This window comes from Spinacia oleracea, chromosome 2 (genome assembly GCF_020520425.1).
Source record: "Spinacia oleracea cultivar Varoflay chromosome 2, BTI_SOV_V1, whole genome shotgun sequence".
NCBI lineage: Eukaryota > Viridiplantae > Streptophyta > Magnoliopsida > Caryophyllales > Amaranthaceae > Spinacia > Spinacia oleracea.
In genome coordinates, this window is record NC_079488.1 from 4,449,862 (window position 1) to 4,471,975 (window position 22,114).

General features: G+C 36.8%; 1 protein-coding gene across 2 annotated transcripts; it reads left to right on the forward strand.

Moving 5' to 3' along the window:
• The first annotated feature begins 1,388 nt into the window (after positions 1 to 1,388).
• LOC110803449 (K(+) efflux antiporter 4) lies at positions 1,389 to 20,996 on the forward strand. 2 transcript variants are annotated; one of them, XM_022008958.2, is made up of 20 exons: positions 1,389 to 1,769; positions 2,005 to 2,048; positions 4,982 to 5,040; positions 5,458 to 5,536; positions 5,664 to 5,725; positions 5,820 to 5,895; positions 7,767 to 7,841; positions 8,350 to 8,421; positions 8,522 to 8,605; positions 9,539 to 9,607; positions 10,037 to 10,114; positions 10,302 to 10,390; positions 15,369 to 15,465; positions 15,556 to 15,609; positions 18,316 to 18,411; positions 18,758 to 18,946; positions 19,050 to 19,127; positions 19,326 to 19,370; positions 19,937 to 20,026; positions 20,529 to 20,996. In XM_022008958.2, the coding sequence occupies exons 1-20, from the start codon at positions 1,406 to 1,408 to the stop codon at positions 20,556 to 20,558; spliced, it is 1,830 nt and encodes a 609-aa protein (XP_021864650.2). In that variant the 5' UTR covers positions 1,389 to 1,405; the 3' UTR covers positions 20,559 to 20,996. The 2 variants fall into 2 exon arrangements, with proteins under 2 accessions (XP_021864650.2, XP_021864649.2); XM_022008957.2 differs by having other exon boundaries at positions 1,390 to 1,769; positions 20,368 to 20,996.
• The last annotated feature ends 1,118 nt before the right edge of the window (positions 20,997 to 22,114 follow it).

Genomic DNA, 22,114 nt, shown 5'->3' on the forward strand with positions numbered 1-22,114 from the left:
GAAAAATCAATGTAACTCATATGAAAACCAGGGTCATCTAGCTCGTATATTTCGGAGGCCCTGTTCTATTTCTTAAAAATTGGCCCCTTTTATAAACTATGAAGAGATTTTGAGAGGTCAAAAACCATCAAACATTATCTTATGTCAAAGGGAATTACTTTCTTTTCCGTCTTAATTCATTTGTTGGTTTCACTCCCTTTATTCCGTACAAACTAAACGGCCAAAGGAAAAAAATAACTAAAATCAAGAAGAGAACAAGTTATACCTGATCAACTGGAGCTCAACCTGAAAATTAATGAGTTTTTGGTAGAATTTTTAGGCCTGTTTTTTTTTTTTTTTTTTGACGGGTTTTGGACAACGTAAAAGTACACTTTTAGTTATAAAATTGCCCCTGCTCGAAATAGCGTGGTTTGGGCACACAAAGACCCAAAGCTCAACCCAACCCGACATAATGGATTGATTTTTACGTCGGAACCTGACTCAAATTCACTTCGCTTTTATCAGGTTTAGAACTAATGATAAATAACACATTCTATTCTAAAACACAAATTCTTATTTACAATGGGTGTACAATAAATATTGTACACCGGAGTAAAAGTTAACTCAAAATTTTTAAAAGTTAAGCTTATATATGTAAAAGTTATCTATTTCTAAGTGATAAATTTTTTCATTTTAGTAAAACTTATTTTTCAAAATCACTAATAATGTACTCCCTCTTTATTTATTTAAGAGATACACTTGGCCGGGCACAAGTATTAAGAAAAAGAATTGAATGAAATAAAGTAATAAAACAAGTGGGGTTGAATAGATATTTTAATAAGAAAAACAAGTGGGGACCATGTCATTTTAGGGAGTGGGGTTGGGGGTTGGGTGTAGATATATTATTTAATTAGAGGGTGGGGTTGATAAGTTACTAAAAATGCAAGTGTATCTCTTAAATAAATACGGCCGGAAAAGACAAGTGTATCTCTTAAATAAATACAGAGGAAGTATAAAATTAATCATTTAATCCTATAAAATATTTATCTATCAATTTTTTCTTTACTAATATAAAAGTTAATCAAAACTAGGTTAAAGTTAAAAAAAAAGGGTTAAAGTTATTTTGATGTACAATAAATTTATTATACACCTTGTACGCGCAAGACCTTTTGATTTTAAAATATTAGTATAGATATAATAGAAATAAAACACTTTATCATCGTCCGTAATTAACATAACCAGCATCAAACTTGAAGAAACAACAACCTATTATAAAGGGTTAAATTTTCTCAATGAATCAATCATATTCAACGTTAGATTCAACCTAAACTAATTAAAAATTAATTAAACAAAATAAAATAATTTAAATTTTTTTAAAAAATAAATAAACAAAACTCCGCGAACTTAATGCTAAGAAAGGAATTATATGCTTTGTGTCAACACACTCATACTATCGCACACTCGTCGCAGAACAGACAGTAGCATCACCACCACCACAAACGCCGTCGAAAGCGCGCGCCGCCGCGCCTACCACTGCCACCGCCTCTGTGCACCGGCAACAATGGCGAAACGCAGTTCACTTTCTCTCTCCGCACTCCTCATTCTCGATCTTCTCCTCTGCTTTTCCTCTTTATCTATCTCTGTAAACTTCGCCAACGATTCCACGAGCTTTATCAATGGCGATGTTAATCTCACTGCTTCTACCAATACTACGAATTCTACTAATAGCTTCGCCGACATGTTTGATCGTGCTTTGGAGAAGGAATTCCCTGAAAATGATCAGAACGAAGGTTTTTAATTCGATTTTTGAGGGTTTTTGGCTTGGATCTGATATCGTGTTTTTTCTGCCTAATTTTTGTTTGAAGTTGTTGCGGAATGCATGAATTAGGGTTTTTCGGATTTTCGATTTGTGTTTTTGTCTGAGCTTAGGGTTGGTGGATCAGTATTGTTTTTTTTTTGTCGGTGTGATTTGTTTTGAAGAATGTGGATCTTTTGTGACTGATTTTGTTGCTAACTTTTGTGCAGTCCCCGATTCAGGGAGCTTTAACAACAGTGTTGCGGAGCAGCAGGTTAGTAATGCCGTTTCTGAATGCTAAAGTTTGAAACTTTGTTAGTTTAATTGAATTTGCATGTTTGAGGATCTTTGGTTTGTGAGTTCTTATGGGATTAGCTCTCTGAAATCTGACTATCGCTTGGTGGAACCACATGCAATGCGTTTTCTTTTCTGGAAAGTAGCATGTTTTTGTTGATGACGGTGCCCAGTTAGGTTTACCTTCAATTGTGCATTCATGGAAACTTTCATTGGATGTAATTGTTCTATATCGCGTTGCATAGCTTTTGTTGAGTCTTCTGTTGGTGATTTGTTGCATGTTGATTCTTCGATTTCCTTGCGCTACTTTTCATGAACAGACAAAGATGAAGGTGACCTTTTTATGCCCAGCATCTTTATTTGTCCGTCTGGCATGAATATCCGGACTCACAATCAACCTTATGTATCTTGAATATAGTTATGGTATTGAAATTTCCTCATGGGGATTAATCGGGAGGTTGATAAGTCTTTCAATATATATGTCAAATAATCCTTCTTTCCCCTCGACTTGTAACTCTTTGGAGGGATTCAGTGAGTTGATTTAAGTTGGACATCATTTATTCATTGGTGCATTTTGAAATGTACAAGTTTTGTATCATCTCTGGGTTTGAAGGGTTGGTTAGGGATACCTTTGTTGGAATTGAGACTACAAGTAATGTGTTTCACCTTCTCTATCATCATTGATCTTTAAAAGAAAAGCTTTGGTAAGAGTGTCAGTAAAGAATATGAGGCTTTAAAACCTTAAAGCCTTGAACTTGACTATCAGGTGGTCTTCAAGTGTGAATAATCTGGAAAAACAGCTAAACTAGAATCTGTTGCATTTTGTTTTTGGGTAAAATAGCAGAGATTTTATTAAACCAAAAGCAATGTAAGTACAAACTACATACAAACAGTAGCTCCAAAACTAGCCAACTGACCTAAGGAGCAACAACAAAAAAAAGAACAAAACAAGTCAGGCAACAGCCATACAAACAAACTCTAAGGCACTGAACCTTGTAATTTCTGAAATTGAAAACATCTAGTATAGGTAATAAGCTGGATTTGCAGACTAATGTCAGCCGGCCTCTTCTGAACATTATGAAACTTTCTGTAATTTCTCTCCTTCCAGATGAGATACACAGAAACAGTCAACACCGATCCTTGCTTGAATTGCTGTTGTGATCAGAAACATCATACCGAATCTTCTGATTCCAAGGACCTGGGGCCTCTGATTACCAAGCCACTGTAACATATTACTCCAGTTTTCTCCAGAAAACTCACAGTCAAAGAATAAGTGTGCAATTCTTTCATTACTCTTCTTGCAAAGGCAACAGATTGGATTTATGTGTTACATTATATCTTTTTAATAATTTTATAGCTCAGTCTTTTTGTTGAGTTTTTCCCTCTATATATATATATTAGCATTTCTTTCAATGCTTTTGATGATCTTTCAGATAATTTATGAAAGACTATTAAAATTTCTGACTTGGTTTGCCAACGTTTGTGCTCCAAATTTCAAAAGTTCCATGCATAGCATCCTAGCTTGCATACCCTAAATTTTTACACGAATCTTTGTCTTTCTAGGATATTAGTTTAAAATAATTGTGAGAGAACCTAAGCTGTAAGACTTTGGATATGATTAATTAACGGATTCAAATTTAACCTTGACACGATGTCAGGAGTTGTTAGTTACTAAGATATTGATTTATGAGTGTAATTGTTATAGGATATGGATGGTTATAATATAAAAGATTCCTCATCTTCATTTTTAGCATTTTGACTTATCTCATTGTTGCAAATAATCATTATGAGGAACGTCACATATCTGGAAGAGGCGGTCAAACAGAGTATATGATTGACATGTTAGAGAGTGGATCTACATTGCTCTTACTACATCGTATGATCGGAAGATCTAATTTTAACTAATTTGTAGGATCACCTTTTTTGACGATGCTTCAGTCCACAAGGTGGGGTCTAAGGATGAAAGCAAAGGAATTGGGATCTTACTTTCTTTGGAGCCCATAGTGATTGATGAGAGAATTCTGTTATTTGACTGTTTGAGTTGCATGCTAAAGGGTGGTATTTTCCGAAGGTGATAATTTGATTTAGAGATATTGTGATACAAAAGTTTATTACAAGCTTCTGTAAGTTTTTGGAAGTGTCTCGTAGTGAGTTCCTCTTCCGAGGTGATCTGGTGAAGGACCTTACATTCTTACAACGTAGAATATTTATTCGTTTGGGCAGGGTTCAAATGTAAGGTTCCTACTTCTAGTGAGAACGTGCAAAATTGAGGAAATGTAGTGTTTCAATGCATCATATTTTTTTAAAAGGGTATAATGTATATTAATACTGTCCTTCACTCCTTCTCGCTTGTCCGTGGTTTTCCCTCCTCTCAGTTCTGCCTTTATTATGTTTTGAGTTCCCCTTGGAAGGATCAAGGATGTATTGTAGATTGCAAAAGAAAGAAGAACTTGGACAGTTGGTGTAAATAGCTGGTTCCTTTGGCATTAATGTGGTGTGCATGGTAGGAAGAAACCACTTTACGAGCATGAAGTTCAGGAAAAATAAGGGCTAACCAAGTACAATTTATAACTAAAGTAAGTTGTGATAAGTTCAGATAGAAAATCAGGTGAATAGAACGCACCCTAAAAGAAGCTCCGAGGCTTTCTGGTACCTTTCTGTTTTGGCCTTTTTTCAGATTTTTTTAGTAATAAGCCAATGTCTGTCAGCCTCTTTTAGTTACTCCTTTTGGGATTAGGAATAGGTTACAAAGGAGGTAGGGAGTTGGAAAATCGTCTGTTTATAAGGCTTTTATATGTTGTTTGTGGTTCCTGCTTGTATTAAGTATGTGTAGCTTATGTTTATTGTATGCAGTTATATTTTACTTAGATCTCTTCTTATAAGTATTCTGAAGAATTTCTTTCTCTCTTTCAGGCTGTTTTGGAGACGGTTGCTAGAGTGAGGTCGAAGAAAAATGAAACAAAAGAGGAGAAGTATGTAGCGTATTTTGTGGATACACAAGCTGGTTTATATTATGACTTAAAATGCTTTCTGATAATGCATAAAAAAAATAAAATAAAAGAGGAACTGCTGGTGCTGATAGCTGATAATTTGAGGTGTTTCTGAATCTATGGTTTTCTAATCTAACTTGTTCTGGTTTGATCTGCAAGCATGATATCTTTGTGAATTTCTGGCACCTTATAATGTTCTAATATTCTTGATAAAACTTTTCTGTCTTTCAATATGGGAGGGTATGTTGAATTATTAGCATTGATCTTGAGTAAGTTCAATTGTCTGTTTCTGGAATTTGCCAACCCTACTTTCTTTTATGTTATTCCTCATGATACTTTCATTGGACTCTAGTTTATCATGCTTATCTGTAACTAACATATGTTGTGTTTCTGTTTCAGGTCTTTTTTCTCTCATCAAGTTTTCAATCTCGACAATGAGAATGGACCTGAGGATACACCTACGTTGATAGATAGAAAGGTACATTGGATAAGTTTTACTGGGCATCTACCATAGTAGCATCATGTTGCCCTGGCTTCATTATCATCTCTAATTGAAATGAGACATGGATACTTATGGTTGAGATTTTCCAATGATTTCCTACCAGGATAATGTCTTCATTATATCCAATCCAAAATCAAAGTATCCAATACTGCAGCTAGACCTTAGGTCAGTTCCCACTTTTCTCTCTCTCAATTGATTGATTAGTTAGGTGGTAATATTCATTTTATCATCGAGGGTACTATCTCTGGCTTTTCTACAGATTGATATCAGAGCTGGTTGTTGCCATTGTCTCTGCAACTTGTGGTGGCATTGCATTTGCATGTGCTGGACAACCGGTATGCCCTTGATGCCCACTATCCTTTATTGAACTTGACTCCTCTGGAGAACATCATAGCTGAAGCTTTTGTTACGTTCTGCATCTTTTAGGATTGTGCTTAAATATTGTACTAAGGGCATGCATTGTTCAACTTATTTTGCCTTATTTCGGACAAAATAAGTTCAGAGAAAATAAGTCAAACAATATTAATTCAGACAAGTTCATATAAAATAAGTTGGACACTCTCACAAGTTCAACATATTCCAGACATAAAATTCAGATGATAAGTTCAGACAAAATTAAGTTGTATAGAACAGAGCCTTGACTATCTCCATTACCTACAAAGTTGAGAACTTGTCAATCAATTTCAATCCGTGGTAGATTACAGTATTGCCGGAATTGCTTTTGATCTCTATAGGTTAAGTGGAAATGTCTGTGGGACTTATGTATCTCATTGTAAACAGGGTTAGGGGAAGTCAAAGTGTATGCATCTTTCCTTCCAAAGTCTCTTCATTGCTCATATATCCCTATCTGATACTTGACAGTTCACTTTGATATGTTATAGTGTCAAGAACATGCTGAATGTTCAGAAAATGATCAGTGTGATAGTTGTAGCGGTAATTCCATTCTAACTTCATACTTTGTAGCCAAGTGTGAGTATCATAACTCATAAGGATGCATCTTTTCCTTGAGGTAGTAAAGGTTTGATCCAACATTATGGATCCTGTACACAACATCATTATGATACTTTGTGTGTTAATCGACCTGCATTTCATTCCCCCAAGAATAGCTACATTTCGGCCTAGGAGGATCCTGTAGATATTGTATTTCAAATACTTTCAACTTGACTAAAAACTGTTGTATATTGCTCCATAGTATTTAGTCATTCATCAAATTGAAATCGTATGGAAGGTTTTGAGTAAATTACTACTCCCTCCGTTCATGAATACTCGCTTGGCTCTTTCGGCCGTTTCATGGGACCACTATCGCTAGTGTTTCTCTCTCCTACTAACTGCACTTGTAACTATTCTTTATTGTTTCTCTCTCCTTCTAACCCCACTTGCACCAATTCTTTGTTATTTCTCCCTCACACAAAAAATTAAAATATCCCCATTAACTCCACTTGCTTATTAGTTTATTCATTTTCATGTTCTACCCACAAAATTTTCTAAAACTCCATGCAAACACAAGTATTGCGAATATTCAGGAATGGAGTAGTAATTTATATTATATGAGAAAATCTTAAATTTCAGTTGCAGTAAAGGCCACTTAGGTCTAGTGAATGTTTTGGTACTTACTTTGAAAAAATCCAAACACTGGAATAGAACATGGGCCAAGCTCGGCTCTGTAGGCACGTAGGCTGGCTATTCCTGGCCTAAGTTTTTGCATGGGTTGGCATGGAATGGAAAATGGGTGGGCCGTTGTTGTCCTCTCAGGGATATTATGAGAAATCCAATCATGATATACTATCATTTCAGTAAATTGTTTTCTGGACATCCCATAGTCCATAACTATTGAGATAACTATTGTTTCTGGATGGAGGAAGGCTATGTTACTTGGACTCTTCATTTTACCTTAAGTACCTGTGTAGGATTCTCGACGCTGGGACATGGGCACGGACACAAACACTTCATTTTGGACTGAAATCATGGAATTTTTCACAAAATAGCCGAGTCTGACACTTGGACACATATCTGTGTCCGACATGGGTACCCGAGTCCGAGTAACATAGGATGGAGGAGTCCTTAATCAAGAGCTTTAATGTTATAACTGTAAAGACATGAATACATTTTCCAATAATTTTTATGTATAAGGTGATTATTGCTGTCCCGCTCATTAAAAAAGTAATTTGAGTATGTCACTCTAAATTATTAAACCACAACGTTGCAGGTTATCACTGGTTATCTGCTGGCAGGATCTATTATTGGACCTGGAGGGTTCGGTTTTGTGACTGAGATGGTGCAGGTATGCATTTTGCAGTTCCATATTAAAAAAAAGGGGTTATGTGTTCATATGTATTTCCATAATTTTATGACATGATGATATGAATGAAAATTTTATGTTATTACAATTTTCTAGATAGCCACTTGTCAGAAACTATTTCCATCTTTCATAGTTCCTAAATATATGTGATGCCATAAGTGATGTTATGGTTTCCTTCTTTGTGGGAAGAGTGAATAGGAGGCTTTTTTTTTTGGGGTGGGGTGGGGGGTGGGGGGGGGGGGGGGGGGGGGGGGGGAGAGAGATAAAATTATAAAATCCTCAGTGTCATTCTTTGTTTTCAGTTATCCTGTGCTCCATTTTTGGTTTCCAATCTCTTCAGCTGTCCCACAATGTTTTCCCCTTTGTAATGCGTGTCTGACAATGTTGTAAGCCACATGTTATGAAGTGGACAGGAACTGTAGGAGGGACGGAATACTGAAAACTGAATATTTCTCATGCTTAATTTTATAGCATTTTTCTGCTGCTGCAGGTGGAGACAGTGGCTCAATTTGGTGTTATATTTCTCTTATTTGCGTTGGGCTTGGAGTTCTCTGCATCTAAGGTTTAATTGACAATTTCATGTTTATGCTAGCGCTTCTCATTAGAGCTTGGAAGTTAAGCAAAGAATTTTCTGACAAGTTTCATGTATAATTACTGCACAGCTTCGCGTGGTCCGAAATGTAGCTATTCTTGGGGGCGTATTCCAAATTTTCCTTTTCATGTTCCTCTGTGGAGTAACAGCTTCAGTATGTGTCTTCTGATGCTACCATTTTTTACATGTCAAGCTTTTTTTAGTAGCTTAACACCTTGAGTATTACTTACCTTAGCCTGTCTGCTGAATTTTCACTTCAATTTTCAAATCTTTCAAGTCACGTGAAGTCGTGAACATAATTAGATTGTCTATTTGGGGTGAATAGTTTAATTTCCTCGTAGTTAGTAGTTACGTTGCAACCAAATTAGCTAATTGTAGTTGACATTATTTGTTATCAAGTCTAGACTCTAGACTGTAGGTACTAGGTAGTGACACCATCATTCAATAGTGAATAAAACTTTACCACATGCTTTCAGCTTTCTTGATAATATATGGGTGATAAATGTGATGGCCATGTTTTGTTGTAATTTTGTTTATCTCTAAAGAGGACTCCCTGTTCTCTAGGTTTAAGAAATTATTTCTTATTGAGATAAAGTAGTTTGGTGTCTTGTTAAAATGTACTTGTTGACATTTGTTCTGATAAAATGATAGCTAATGTCTTCTTTAACCAAATTCTTACAAGTGATTACAATTTTTTTTCTTACTTCCCTTTATGTTTATTGACCTTTATTTATTTATTTTACCTTTTACAACAAAAAAATTGCTTAATCCACGAACCATATACAAGTGGGAGGATAAATATGGGAAGGAGAAAGTTATTTAATTTCAAAGTAGATGAAAACTAGTCAATGAGGATGTAAAAATTATGGCATTTTCCATATCACTTACTTTTAAAATCTCCTTCTTCCACATCGGTTTAGTCATAGCCATTTTACAATAGGCAAGTTATCTAGTCTTGTGAAAGTTCCACAACCTTAAATATCTGTGTTTACCTTTTGTGTGTTTTTGCGCATCTCTTCCACTTCAGAGGGTAATTACTTGCCTTGTGCGCAGAACCTTAACGAGGCTGTTTTTTTTTGTTTTACAGTTATGTGGTGCTAAAACTTCTGAAGGTGTCTTTGTTGGCTTATTCCTGTCAATGTCATCAACAGCTGTGGTACGTCTCTAATCTTGTATTTTGGTTGATGGGTGAAATTATTATGCTATGTTTCAATGTATTTGGTGTTTTTTTGGTGTTCACCTGGCTCTTGTTTTGATAAATTTCCTGACAATATATGCTAGTATTTACCTCTTGTTGAGATATTGTTGTTGGCTGGAATACTGTCATTCAACCTTATGAACTAATATTTCTGAGAGAAAATTTTGTGAATGTTGATAAGCATTTCATATCTAAATTTAACTAATACTATGTGGTGTCTCTGCTCTGGTTAGTTAGCAAATTAAACTTTTGCTGATATACTAATGTCCATTTATCTAGAAATATGAAAGTAAACCTTCATTTCAATTTCTTTTAGCATCTAGCTATAAATTGTATCTCATAACTTTGTAATCATGATTCTGACTCTATCTTTTGTAATTATCTTAGGTCTTGAAGTTTTTGATGGAAAGAAATAATGTCAGTGCCCTTCATGGTCAAGTTACTATTGGAACCCTGATTTTGCAGGTTTGCATCTTCTTTGTGCTATCATTTATCATATTCCAAAGGGGAAAGTTCTGTTCACTGTCCTGTAGTTTGATGGGGAATTAGTGGTCGGGGCAATGAGGTTTTTGTGCTTGTAGTTAGCTCATTCTGCTTAGTATTTGATCATACAGTTTGATGCTTCTAACTATTAATCGTTTAATGATGCTAGGACTGTACTGTAGGTTTGTTATTTGCTTTCTTACCTGTCCTTGGCGGTACCTCTGGGATTCTTCAAGGAGTTATATCCATGACTAAATCGTAAGTTATTTCTACCTGATTGTTTTATGAGATTCATCAGTTTATGACTTGGTAATGACTTCAAAATGGAAAGTATGAGAGGAAATCGTCACACCTCAGTGCGATAAGCCATCAGTGAACCAGAATAGTTGTTTTAGTAACGGGACGGTAACTGTTACAACTCTAGTAAGAGTTGATATTTTGTAATATTGAAGATCAAAAGTCCAAGTATCCCTTTCTACTTTTTGTTCAGCATTACTCTGACATATAACTCTACTTAACTGATTTAAACTTCTAATGCTTGATCGATTTGTACCTATTATGTAATTTGATGATATTTTGATGTTGCACTTGCAGAAAATTTCTTGCTGCTTGCATATAGCTCCTTTTTTAACCTCTTATCTTTGCTTATAAGAAATTTAGGCATGAAACTTAGAATCGCTTATCCAATCTCAAAAGATCCATATTCTACCATGTCTGGGTAGCTAACTTCAACCCATTGCTTTTTTCTATTCATTAGTGTCCATCACTGCCCTTTTGAAGTATCTGGACTTATCCACTTGCCTACAAGCTGTTACCGTTGCCAATCCCCTTTGCCTCTCACCCCTATTGTGCAGCTTCAGAATTTGCTCATTCTAACACTATTACGTGGAATCATAAGCTCTTGCCACTGTTTGCTTTTATATCTGCGTCCTAAACACAATGACACCCTTTTTTTCTCCCGGAAAGTATGCCACATGAACTACATCTTCTACATTCCTTAAGTTGGCCTGCCTTCCTACTGCGTCTCTGACGAAAATGGATCAAATGGTCTATTTTTATTGCCAAAAAGTACTTTCTTCTTGAAAGTTAAAACATGATTGATGGTACAAGAAAGCTTCCAGCAGCTTAGATTACGGCAGAAAAATCTTAGTGACCATATTACTGTTAGTATTAACCACTTCTGCAGTTTTGCGACTTTGGGATATCTTCCTTAAGACGTTTTGTTTACTCGTTACCTATAAGGCTTGAGAAATTTAGGGACCTCGCGTTTCAATTTTCTGGTAGCGTTCAGTTTCTGAAACCCCTGAGATCTGGTATGAGAAGTCAAAAAATCTTAGACGGAATCTAGTGTTTAGGTTCTTGAACGTCAGATGGTGAGCCTTAATAAGCGCTTCAAGACAAGCATAGGTGAATACCTCACCTCAGGTTTCCTTCGTCGGAAAAGTCCCTCAAAAGATGGTAATCAACCTCACCTCACTAACCCTAGGATCATCGATGCAACCCCCCCCCCCCCCCCCTCCCTCAGGTTTCTCTGTCAAGGAACGAACCTGACTAGAGGTTCGCTGAAAACGTTTTTTCGACATCAATAGGTGTAGAGGTGGTTGAGTGCTCGGGGTCTAACGACTCTCTCTCTCTCAGCAAGCATGCCTCCAAGATGTTCTCTCTCTTTCCGGGCGTCAGTGATTGGCTTTTGTTGCATGATACAAAGCTATGAGTTGTAGCATGTCTTCTGTTTCTGTAGAGGGAGATAGATCCGACTTAAGGAAACTGGTGGGGTACTGCCAGTTACTCCCTCTGTCCCGGAATACTCAAAACGCTTTGATCGGCACAGAGTTTAATGCATTGTAATTGACTTATTATTTAATTAGATTGTAGTTGGTAGCTTAGTTTAAAAAGGCGCACAAGGGTCATGGAGCCTAGGCGCAAGGCTCAGGCGCGCGCCTTTTGGATACGAGGGGCACATAATTTACTAATAAACCTTAAAATTCGGTATAGAACAAAATTAACACAATTTATACTCAAAACAACATAATACTATTCGAGTGCCATATTTTCTTGCCGGTTTATAAGCATCGCGTGATCCCGTCGATGGAGTGCAGATTTAGAACCTTCCATGGTAATTACAAGCTGGAATTATGAAAATTAACTCATATTATGCTAATGCCACTACCCATAAAGCTTAGGTTGTAGAGATATGACCGTTGATAGGTCACATGGGGTGTGTTTATGTCATTAAAAAAGAAAATAAAAAGTAAATAAAAGATCCACGTCACCCTGTTGCGCGTGTTCCACTCCTTCCTGAAGACTGAAGGTGCACAAGGCGCTGCGCCTTGCGCTTTACCTAAGGCGCATGAAGGCTTGCGCCTGGTTGACATCAGTGAGCCTGGACAGACATCAGTGAGCTGATGGCGCCGAAGGCTGAGCCTAGGTGAGACTTGCGCTTAGGCGCGCTTTTTTAAACTAAGGTTGGTAGTAGGGTATTTTTTTAATATAGATAGTGGGGTAGTGGGGTATTTTTTAATGTTTATTTTTAGGGAGTATGGATGTAGGTGGGTCATTGGGTAAGTGAGAAATTGATATAATATTAGTAAAATTTTCTATTTTTAGAAACGTTGCAAGTAATCCGGGACGGCCTTATAAGGAAAGCGTTTCGAGTATTCCGGGACAGAGGGAGTAAAAGAGAAGCGGAATTTTCTATTTAATTGACTTAAGAGAACTAGTTAAAAGAGTGGCAGAGCTTTCTTTATATCTTACATAAATTAAAGGAAGCAGTGAGGCACCAGATACAAATGGGGTAACTAATAAGGAAAAGTTGATTCTAATAATATAAAATTAAGGAAACTAGTTAAAAGAGGGCATAATTTTCTATTATCTTACGTAAATTAAGGGAAGCAGTGAGGCACCAGATAAAAAAAACAGGGTATTTAGTAAGGGAAAATTGATTCTAATACTACAACCTTTTGGTGGTTTTCTTAAAACGGGCTAAGTTATTGATTAACTAACCTTTAGACCGACTAAGTTGACCGGTAACTGGAACATTATATTTGTACTTTATTACCCTTGGTTGATCCCATTTCCCTTCTAACCAACTTCTGTCCATTCTTCTTCCCAGTACTCTTCTTCTTTCTTTTCTCTGTATACTCCCCTCTCAATTTTATCAATACATGAGAACAATCCTTGCATGTTTCAAGAACAAACAACGGTAGCACGCTACGCACATTCGTACAAACATACTTCATCAACATTAATGGCAGTGATACTTAAAGTAAAAGAGCAAACTTCGTTTACTGACAATGGTGTTCCCAAATCGTCAATAGCCCACACTTCTCAAACAATTAAATACTCATTAACATCAAAATAAGACAAACTAATACCAATAAACACAAAAGAATAATCAGAGAAATCAAATCAATCGTATATGAGTTTAACTTCAATGGCGATTTCCACTTCTCCAACTCCTTTTAACTTTCTCTCTTATAAAAACACCATTGTTTCAGGGGTTTCCACCAGCATCGCACCTCATCCACTAACTATGGCGTTGCCAAAATCGTCAATAGCCCGCGCTTCTGGAGCTTCATCACCCGCCACGCTCCCTCCTTCAAACGCACCACAAACGGCATAACCACCGCACAGGACGCTACTTCCACCAGCACCACCCCTTTCAGCGGCGTAAATTCTCTCTCCACCCACCATGAAATTGATTTAATTCTTAATTCTCCAAATCTTCCCTTTTGATCCTACTTTTCCCATATGTGTTTGATTCATTTTGTGGAAAAAAAACCCAAAATCATTTTGGTTTACTTAATCACATAATTAAAAGAGGACGGAGAAAAGAGGAAGGCAGTAAAAGAGAAGGAGGCAGGAATGTGGTGAATCATTTGCCATAGACCATTAAACTGTTAAAGGTAGGGAAGGAGGCAGGAAAAGATGAAGGGAGGTTGGAGAAAAGAGAAGGGAGGAAGGAAAAGAGGAAGGTAGGAGAACTAGTAGTGGGTGTAGGAAAAGAAAAACAAATGATAATACGATTTGCCACATAGGGCATTTTACCTGATGTAACAAGTCATCATTGATGGAAGCCCAATATGAGAAGGCAGGTCTAAAACTACGTATTATTCTTAGTTAATCGATACCCGTTTTAAACATACCACTCAAAGGTTGTATTAAGATTCGGTTTTCCAATTAATAATCCCCCCCTCCCCCCAAGTATGTTCTTGATTTTATGTTAAATTAAATATTGAATTGATATTGTTTTAGGCGTTACTCGTTAGCATTAACAAAATTGCGTCATAAAAGTATGTTTCAGAAAATTTCTTGAAAAAAAATGTATTCATTACTTTAATTAACATTCACTGTTTACTCCTTTTTTTTCTTCAAAACTACCGTTTCTCTCTATCCATTTCAGTTTTCATGCTACATAGCTCAGTAGCATCTCGTGCATTTGGGTCTGTAAGATTGAAAATTGTGTTCAGCTGATGATATCACGTGGGCTGGTACAGTATGGTGGGTGAGTAAAGGTAAGATGAATAGATGAGGCTGAAGAGATGCTTGCGTTGCAGTCACTGATGAGATTACAGTCATAGCACATCTCAGTGTTCCCTTTTTCCTTGGGACAGGGGGGAGGTGGCCTATGTTACTTTGATTCTTCATTTCACCTCAAGTACCCGTTGGATACTCGGCATCCGGACATTGGTATGGCACTTAGAAACTTCCATTTAGGGCCCCATAGTCATGCCAAAAAGTTAATAATATGCTCGTGTTTGATACTTCAAGCCGAGTCTGAATAGGGTAATGATTGGAGTCAATTCTGGTGATCATTCTGGCCATGGATTCATGGTGCTACTAGTGTTTGTTCAGAAGTGTGATGTTTAGTTGATAATAGACGTACTTCTTTTCCACTACAAGAAATCTCAGGGCTGATTTCTTTCTGGAACCTAAGTACTCCACATAAAATATTCCTGCATGGCCCTGATAATCTAAAGAATATGGTACTCTAGAAGGGAATAAACTTGAGTTTCTGTTGAATTATTGTACTGATTGTCCATTTATTATTTTTGTGTCATAAGAGTACAATAGTAACGTTTACTGGTTCCTTTCGATGTAGAATCAAAACTGTCCTACAATATTTCCTTTTATGCGTGTGTGCGTTCTACCCGGAGGTGTCTTTGGGATTCGTTTCCTTGTAAGAATTCTTTGGCAATGTTCTCATTCATTTTTTGAAATTGTGTGTGCCATCCAGGTTGCTCACTTTAGTCTCCTTTTTGGCTATCTTGTCAATATTGACTCGAACTCTTGTCCCGCGGTTTCTTAAGCTGATGATAAGTCTTTCTTCACAGGTAAGCAATCTATAATTTTGTTACAATGTTCTATTTACTGATTGTTTCAATGATTTTTAACCTCATTTAACTGCATTTTTAAATGTGCAGACAAATGAACTTTATCAGTTGGCATCGGTGGCTTTCTGCTTGCTTGTTGCTTGGGTTAGGCTCGATCTTCCTTATGAATAATATTCTTTTCATCTTTGTTGTTTTCCTCTTTGTATTAATGTACTTAGTAATTGAGCTTATTCATCTTGTGGTACTATTATTTCTATTGTTGAAATTTTACTCTTAACTATGGTTAATGGGAAAGGAAATTTGCTCATGTACCAATATGTTGCTTTATAATTGATAAGATTTTTTTTTTATCAAAGGTAACTTATGACTAGGAACTTTAAAACTACCAACTGGTGAGAGAGAATTTTCATTTTTCAACGAAGATCCTCTATTAGCCCAGAGGCAAAACTAGCTATCTCACAGAAGTAGCACCAAAGTCCACTCTGCTATTTTTCTTAGGGATAACTTTGCATATTTTGAAGCTTAATTTCAGCATTAACACTCTTGAACAATGTCTCTGGCTCAACCTTTTGCTCCCAAACTACAATGTTCCTTACTTTACGTATTACATGCATAAGGACACTTGTTGTCACTCTTGAACCAACTCCATTTGTTCCACGTTAACTATTGAGAGGCTATTTGTGTTAACCTTATAGCTCATTTTTCCATAGAAGAGGAATTTTTTTTTTATCACAGACCATAAGGTTTTCAATCTTTGCCTTATTTTTAGTATCGTAAGGAGCTAAGCTTAGCTAACCTTATAGCTCACTTTTCAATAGAAGAGGAATATTTTTTTATCACAGACCATAAGGCTTTCAATCTGTGCCTTTTTTTTAGTATCCTAAGGAGCTAAGCTTAGCTAACCAGCACAAATTATGCTTGGGAATATATAGTGCTTGTTTGGTTGACTCAAATATGTGAGAAGTAAAAATTCCTTACCAGAGTAGAATGTTATGAAGGTACGTCCGTGTATAAAAAGGTGCAAAGCGACATTGCGCCTTTGTTGTTCTAGGCAACGCGGTTTGATTGGGCTAATAACTTCTTTGTTATCCAACTTTTCTACTTTTTATTTAGTGCACCTTAGGTGTGCCTGTCGCCTTGAATTTTTTTTAATACTTTGAGGTATACTGGAACTTGTACTAAGGCTGACTTAAAAGTAGAATATTCAATGAAGGAGAAAACTGTGAAATGGAACTGACAAAAGCATAGGACTACCCCCGACTCCCCGGGGTATGAACAGTTCTACTTTGTAAACCCAACAGACTATTGTTTTTTGAAACGTCTAAGGAAATGAATCTTCCTTGGCATTGCAATTTTTTTGTGAAATGTAACTTTTTTCCTAAACTCAATGGTCACTTATTTGTTCCAAATCTACGAAGCCCAATTATTTTGCCTACACAAGTGGTGGGTCACCACCAGTGATAAGCTAACAACCAATGACGGAACGCCTGTCAAAAAAAAAAAAAAACAACCAATGACGGAACCTACCCACTGTGAGGTTTTCAGCTCTAAGTGTTAAGCCTGTAGGTGTCAACACCTTACGAATCTTCTTTTCTGAACTAGCTCCCTAGGAAAGTCTGCTGCCTGCAAGACCACCAGTCCCTGCCTTTGAGGTAAATATGATCAACTCACGTCACCCAGAGGTTGTTAGATTTGATAGCTATGTTTTGGATAGATTGTTCGGGCTGCCTAATTTGTATTGTGGAAATCTCTAAGCCGAGGACTACCTGCTTGTTGTTGACCTATTGGTTGCTGGTATTCTCCTGATTTCTCTTTCCATGTTCTCCTGTCTTCACCTTCTTCATACATCTTATTTTTTCAAAGGTTCTGGCCATATCCATTGCTGAAATGGATCTACCAGGATTCTGCTTAGAAAAAAAAACGGGATTTATTCTTGCGCAAACGGGATTCATAAAAAATGCACAGCCCTATAACTTCACAACAAATAAGTAGATGGCAGGTTATTGAGACATTTAATAGATTGACTCCTGCGTTGAAATGGAGAAGGGAAAGTTAAGGTCACTAAACATGAAGTAGGGAGGTAGTGGGGAAGAAAACTTGCTAAAAGAGGAGAAGGAAAGAGATGTGAAAGTATCTTATTGAATTGGAAATAAGTTAAGAATGCGTATGCTGGATTAAGACAACAACAGCAAAGTAGAGGATTTCTATATTTCCAATAATTTCCCCCTAATTTCATTTGATCAAGAATAGGGAGGGACAGGGAATTTAAGGAGAAGACTTGTAAGAAGAGCCAGCACAGATGTGAAAGTATTGGTAGGGGAGGATACAGTTTGAGTCTTTAGAGTAAGAAAAATCAGTCTGCAAAATTATAAAATTCAAGTTAGGGCCTAACAAGTTAACAGACAGTGATTACTGATTCTAAAACTACCTTACTGTAACAAACGAGCAAGTTATGCTCCCTTGCATTGTTTACTCTAGCAGATAGGGAGAAGAGAAATAAGTCTGCAAAATCATAAAACTCAAGTTAGGACCTAGCAAGTTAGCAGATAGTAATTACTGATTCCAGAACTAACTGTAACATACTTGCTCTTTTTAAAGCTTAGCAGATATTAATAAGGTAGTGGTATCAGTTTCTTTAGCCAAAGATATGGGATGTAGACTGACCTCTTTGAACTTGATAAGTTGTAATTACTTTCACCTTTAAGTTCATGATTGATGTTCTACTCTTTTCCTTCTTTATCTCGTATTTCCCCTTTCATTAATGTCACATGTCATAATTCCTTCTTTTTCTTACTTTTATTCTGTGGTGTCACCTTTTTGCCTATCATTGACATGAGTGTGTCTTTTCAGTGTAGTGATAAGCTGGGTCTAAGTCTTGAGCTGGGATCCTTTGCGGCTGGAGTTATGATTTCAACTACTGATCTTGCTCCACATACACTTGAACAGGCAAGCCTTTCTGCTTACTTTATAAGATCGTGTTTCTTCCGTTATTTTTTCTTCACGTCATTGTGAAAGCTATTGCAACTTAACCCAAACCTGTGATTTATCCTGGTTGAGATCTACGCAGAACAAGAAACTCAATGCTCTTATCTTCTTCAGTATGGTGTAATTGACATTCCTCTAAAATTGTAGCTGGAAATCCAATTTTCATCCTGTACTCTGAAATGAGTTTCAGATTTCTCTAGAATGTAGACAGCCTATATGCTCATATTTTTGTCACTCCTCTCCGCAACTTGATATTTAATGCTTTTTTCTGGAAAACATTTCTTATATGTTTTGGCTTCTTTTGTAGATTGAGCCAATTCGGAACTTCTTTGCCGCTCTGTTTCTCGCGAGCATTGGAATGCTAATTCATGTTCAATTCCTTTGGAATCATGTTGACATTTTACTGGCGGCTGTCATATTAGTGATTATCATAAAAACAGTTGTGATTGCAATAGTAGTCAAAGCATTTGGTTACAACAACAAGACATCACTTCTTGTAAGATTTCATCTTCTAATTTCAGCTTTACCAAAATGCAAGTCTGTAATTCTATGGCCAAACTTAATAACTTATATGAACTTATATTGATTTGTAATAACAGGTTGGAATGTCGTTGGCACAAATTGGGGAATTTGCTTTTGTTCTTCTTAGCCGTGCTTCTAATTTGCATCTGGTTGGGGTTAGTGCATATTTTTTCAATCTCTTGATCTTGTCATTTTTAGAGCATCTTTTGAATTTTATTTTATTGCTAAAAAAATGGGGATTTGGAGTGGCTAATGCTAAGCTGGTTATACTTTTCTTGTTTTGTTACCCTCCTATGTTTTCCACTGACCTCCCTTCTCTTGCATGACATAATGGGTGTAATTCTCTCTTGCAGGGGAAAGTTTACTTACTGTTGCTTGGAACAACCGCTCTCAGTTTGGTAAGTTTGGTTACTTGACATTTCTTTAAATTAAAGTCACAAAGATTTTGACCCATCAAACGCATAGGGGTATACGGAGTATTTTATATACTTGCTGTATGCTGTTGCGAGTTCTTAAGGGATATATACGTTAGCTGCTATGATGAAAGTATGGGAAGTGGGAACATTGTTTATTTCAGTGATTGCTTTATATTACCCCTCTTCCACTAAATATTTTATCTTTTCCGTTTATTGATATCTTTGTATCTTCATTAGCAGATGCAAAACATGAGAATGCTTGTTGTAAAATAAAATAAAAAAACACTCGAGTTGCTATAACAGATGCTTTAAATCTTTTTTTATTTTTTATTATCCTCTATCTTCCTGCTCTCTCTATCCTTCTTACTTTCTTCCTTTCTTGGTGTTTGTCCTAGCAATGTGATTCACTGTTGGTGTGCCTTTTAGATTTCTCTTTGTAAACTAAAAAAAGCAAACCAAACAACGTAAAATGATCGAAAAGGGGGAAATCGTTTTCCAGAAAACGTTTTACACCCTACTAAACGGAACCTAATGATCAATTATTTCAGGTGACAACACCATTGCTGTTTAAGTTGATACCTGCAGTCGTTCATCTTGGAGTGTTGTTGCGGTGGTTTTCTCCTGACAGTTCTAGTGAGGTAATTATCTTCCTTCATGCACCTTATTTTATTGCACCTATGTTACCCGGGACTCAGATACCCATGCTGGACACGGGTATGTGTCCAAGTGTCCGACCCGACTATTTTGTGAAAAAATTGCATGATTTTGGTCAAAATGAAGTGTCGAAGTGTCCATACCCATGTCCAGGTGTCGAGGATACGACACGGGTATTTGAGGTAAAATGAAGTGTCCGGATAACAGAGGTTGCAACAGCTCAGATATGTGCATTGGTTCAACTTTTTGTTTCAGAATTTTTTCTTTTCTGCTCGTAAAATTTAGAATTTTGAGGTTACTTGTTGTACATGGTTTATCCTCCCAGATTGGATTTAAAGGCGATATCCTTCGCTCAGACAGTGCTAAGCGTATTTCTTTGATCGTCCAAGGGGGGTCCCATGATTCATGATATTTAAAATAAAAAAACTTGAACCGGAAAAGCAAATTTCGGGCCTTACCTGATGGGCTTCTTACTCTGGGGGACAGGTGACTAAGAGTGCAAAGGAGGTTGACTGACAAAGTCAACTCTTGCCACACTGCGCCATTATTGGTGTCTATTGTATACAAAATCTGACAAATTTGAGAAGTGAGGTACTATATGGCAAGTGAAGAATGGAAAATGTACAAAGATACGATTCAACTTGCCAAAGTTAAACAGCGGATGGTCTCGTTTTCTCCCGTTACGTGCATAATTTTTTTGTATAATAGTGTTCATTTTTGTAATGTAGTAAGTTCCCTTTTATTTTTGCCTGTTGTTAACCCAATATGGGGTTCTTTAGTTTAGTGGAATTTCTGATGCAGATTTAGGAATGTTTAGTTGTATAATCAGAGCATATTTTATCCAGAGTGGAGTGATCCATACAACACTAATTCCAAGTGAATGAAAAGAGTTTTCTCGCTCTTTGTATCTTGAATATCCTCGATCCTTAGTGAAATGCAAATTTTTATTTTTCATTTTGTCTCGTGTTACAAGGTACTTTAACTTTAAAGATGGTTGTGGGTTGGGCCGGGTTTCGGGCTGAACCTGGGTCAAAAATTTCAAAATACGGCCCAAGCTTGTAGGCCTTGGCTATGTCATCCCTAAAGCTAATTTTACGGTATTTAGCGTGCTTTGTCGTGATGTCCTTGACATGCTTTTTCCAAAAAATAGTGCGCCACATGCTCGGAAAATGGCCCATGACTTAATGCTTGTGTTCAGTTGTGCTTGTCGTGCTCGTGTCGTGTCGGACTTTCTTTTGTGTCGGGCCATCCAGAGGCTCGACCCCTTTGGTGTATAGTCTTATTATCTTCTTTTGTCTATCATTATACATCTATACATTTTTTTTTGAAGATAAGATGAAATTTCCTACCGGGCAGAACTCCGCACGGGTCACCCAGCGCAGGTTAGTGGGCTAGACACTTTGGGTGTGGGGGGAATGGTGTATGGTCTTGTTATCTTCTTTTGTCTACAATCATCCATACATTTTTTTTTTTTGAAAATAAGATGAAGTTCCCTACCTGGCTAGAATCCCGCACGGTCACCTGATCCGGGTTAACGGGCTAGACACTTTGACAGTGGTGTGTGTATGGGGGGATAGTGTATAGGGTTATCTTCTTTTGTCTACAATCATCCATACATATACAACAGTACCAAGTACCCTTAGGGAGTACATAATACGTGTACCAAATATTGGCTTGCGGGGTGCACAATATTTCTGACCTTATAAAAGAATGTGTTGCTTAAGTTACAAGCAAATCAACCTCTTAATCTGCTAAACCTAGAGATTGAATTTCCCACCCCCCTCTCCCAAATTACATGCATTAATTTATGCACATAACAATTATCCATGCTTTGAACGTTGAATCCAAAGGCAGGACTTTCACATTTTTCCACAACTAAACTTGTAAAAGTAGTAATTGAAATCGGATACTTTGACTGTTCTTAAATAATTGTCGCTTTATTATTTTTACGGTGACACATGGAGACGAAAAATAGACAACTTTCTTTGTCTGTCTTATCATTAATTACACACATTAAAAATATCAATTCCAACACATTATAATTGTTGGAATGTTAGTTAAAGCGACACTTA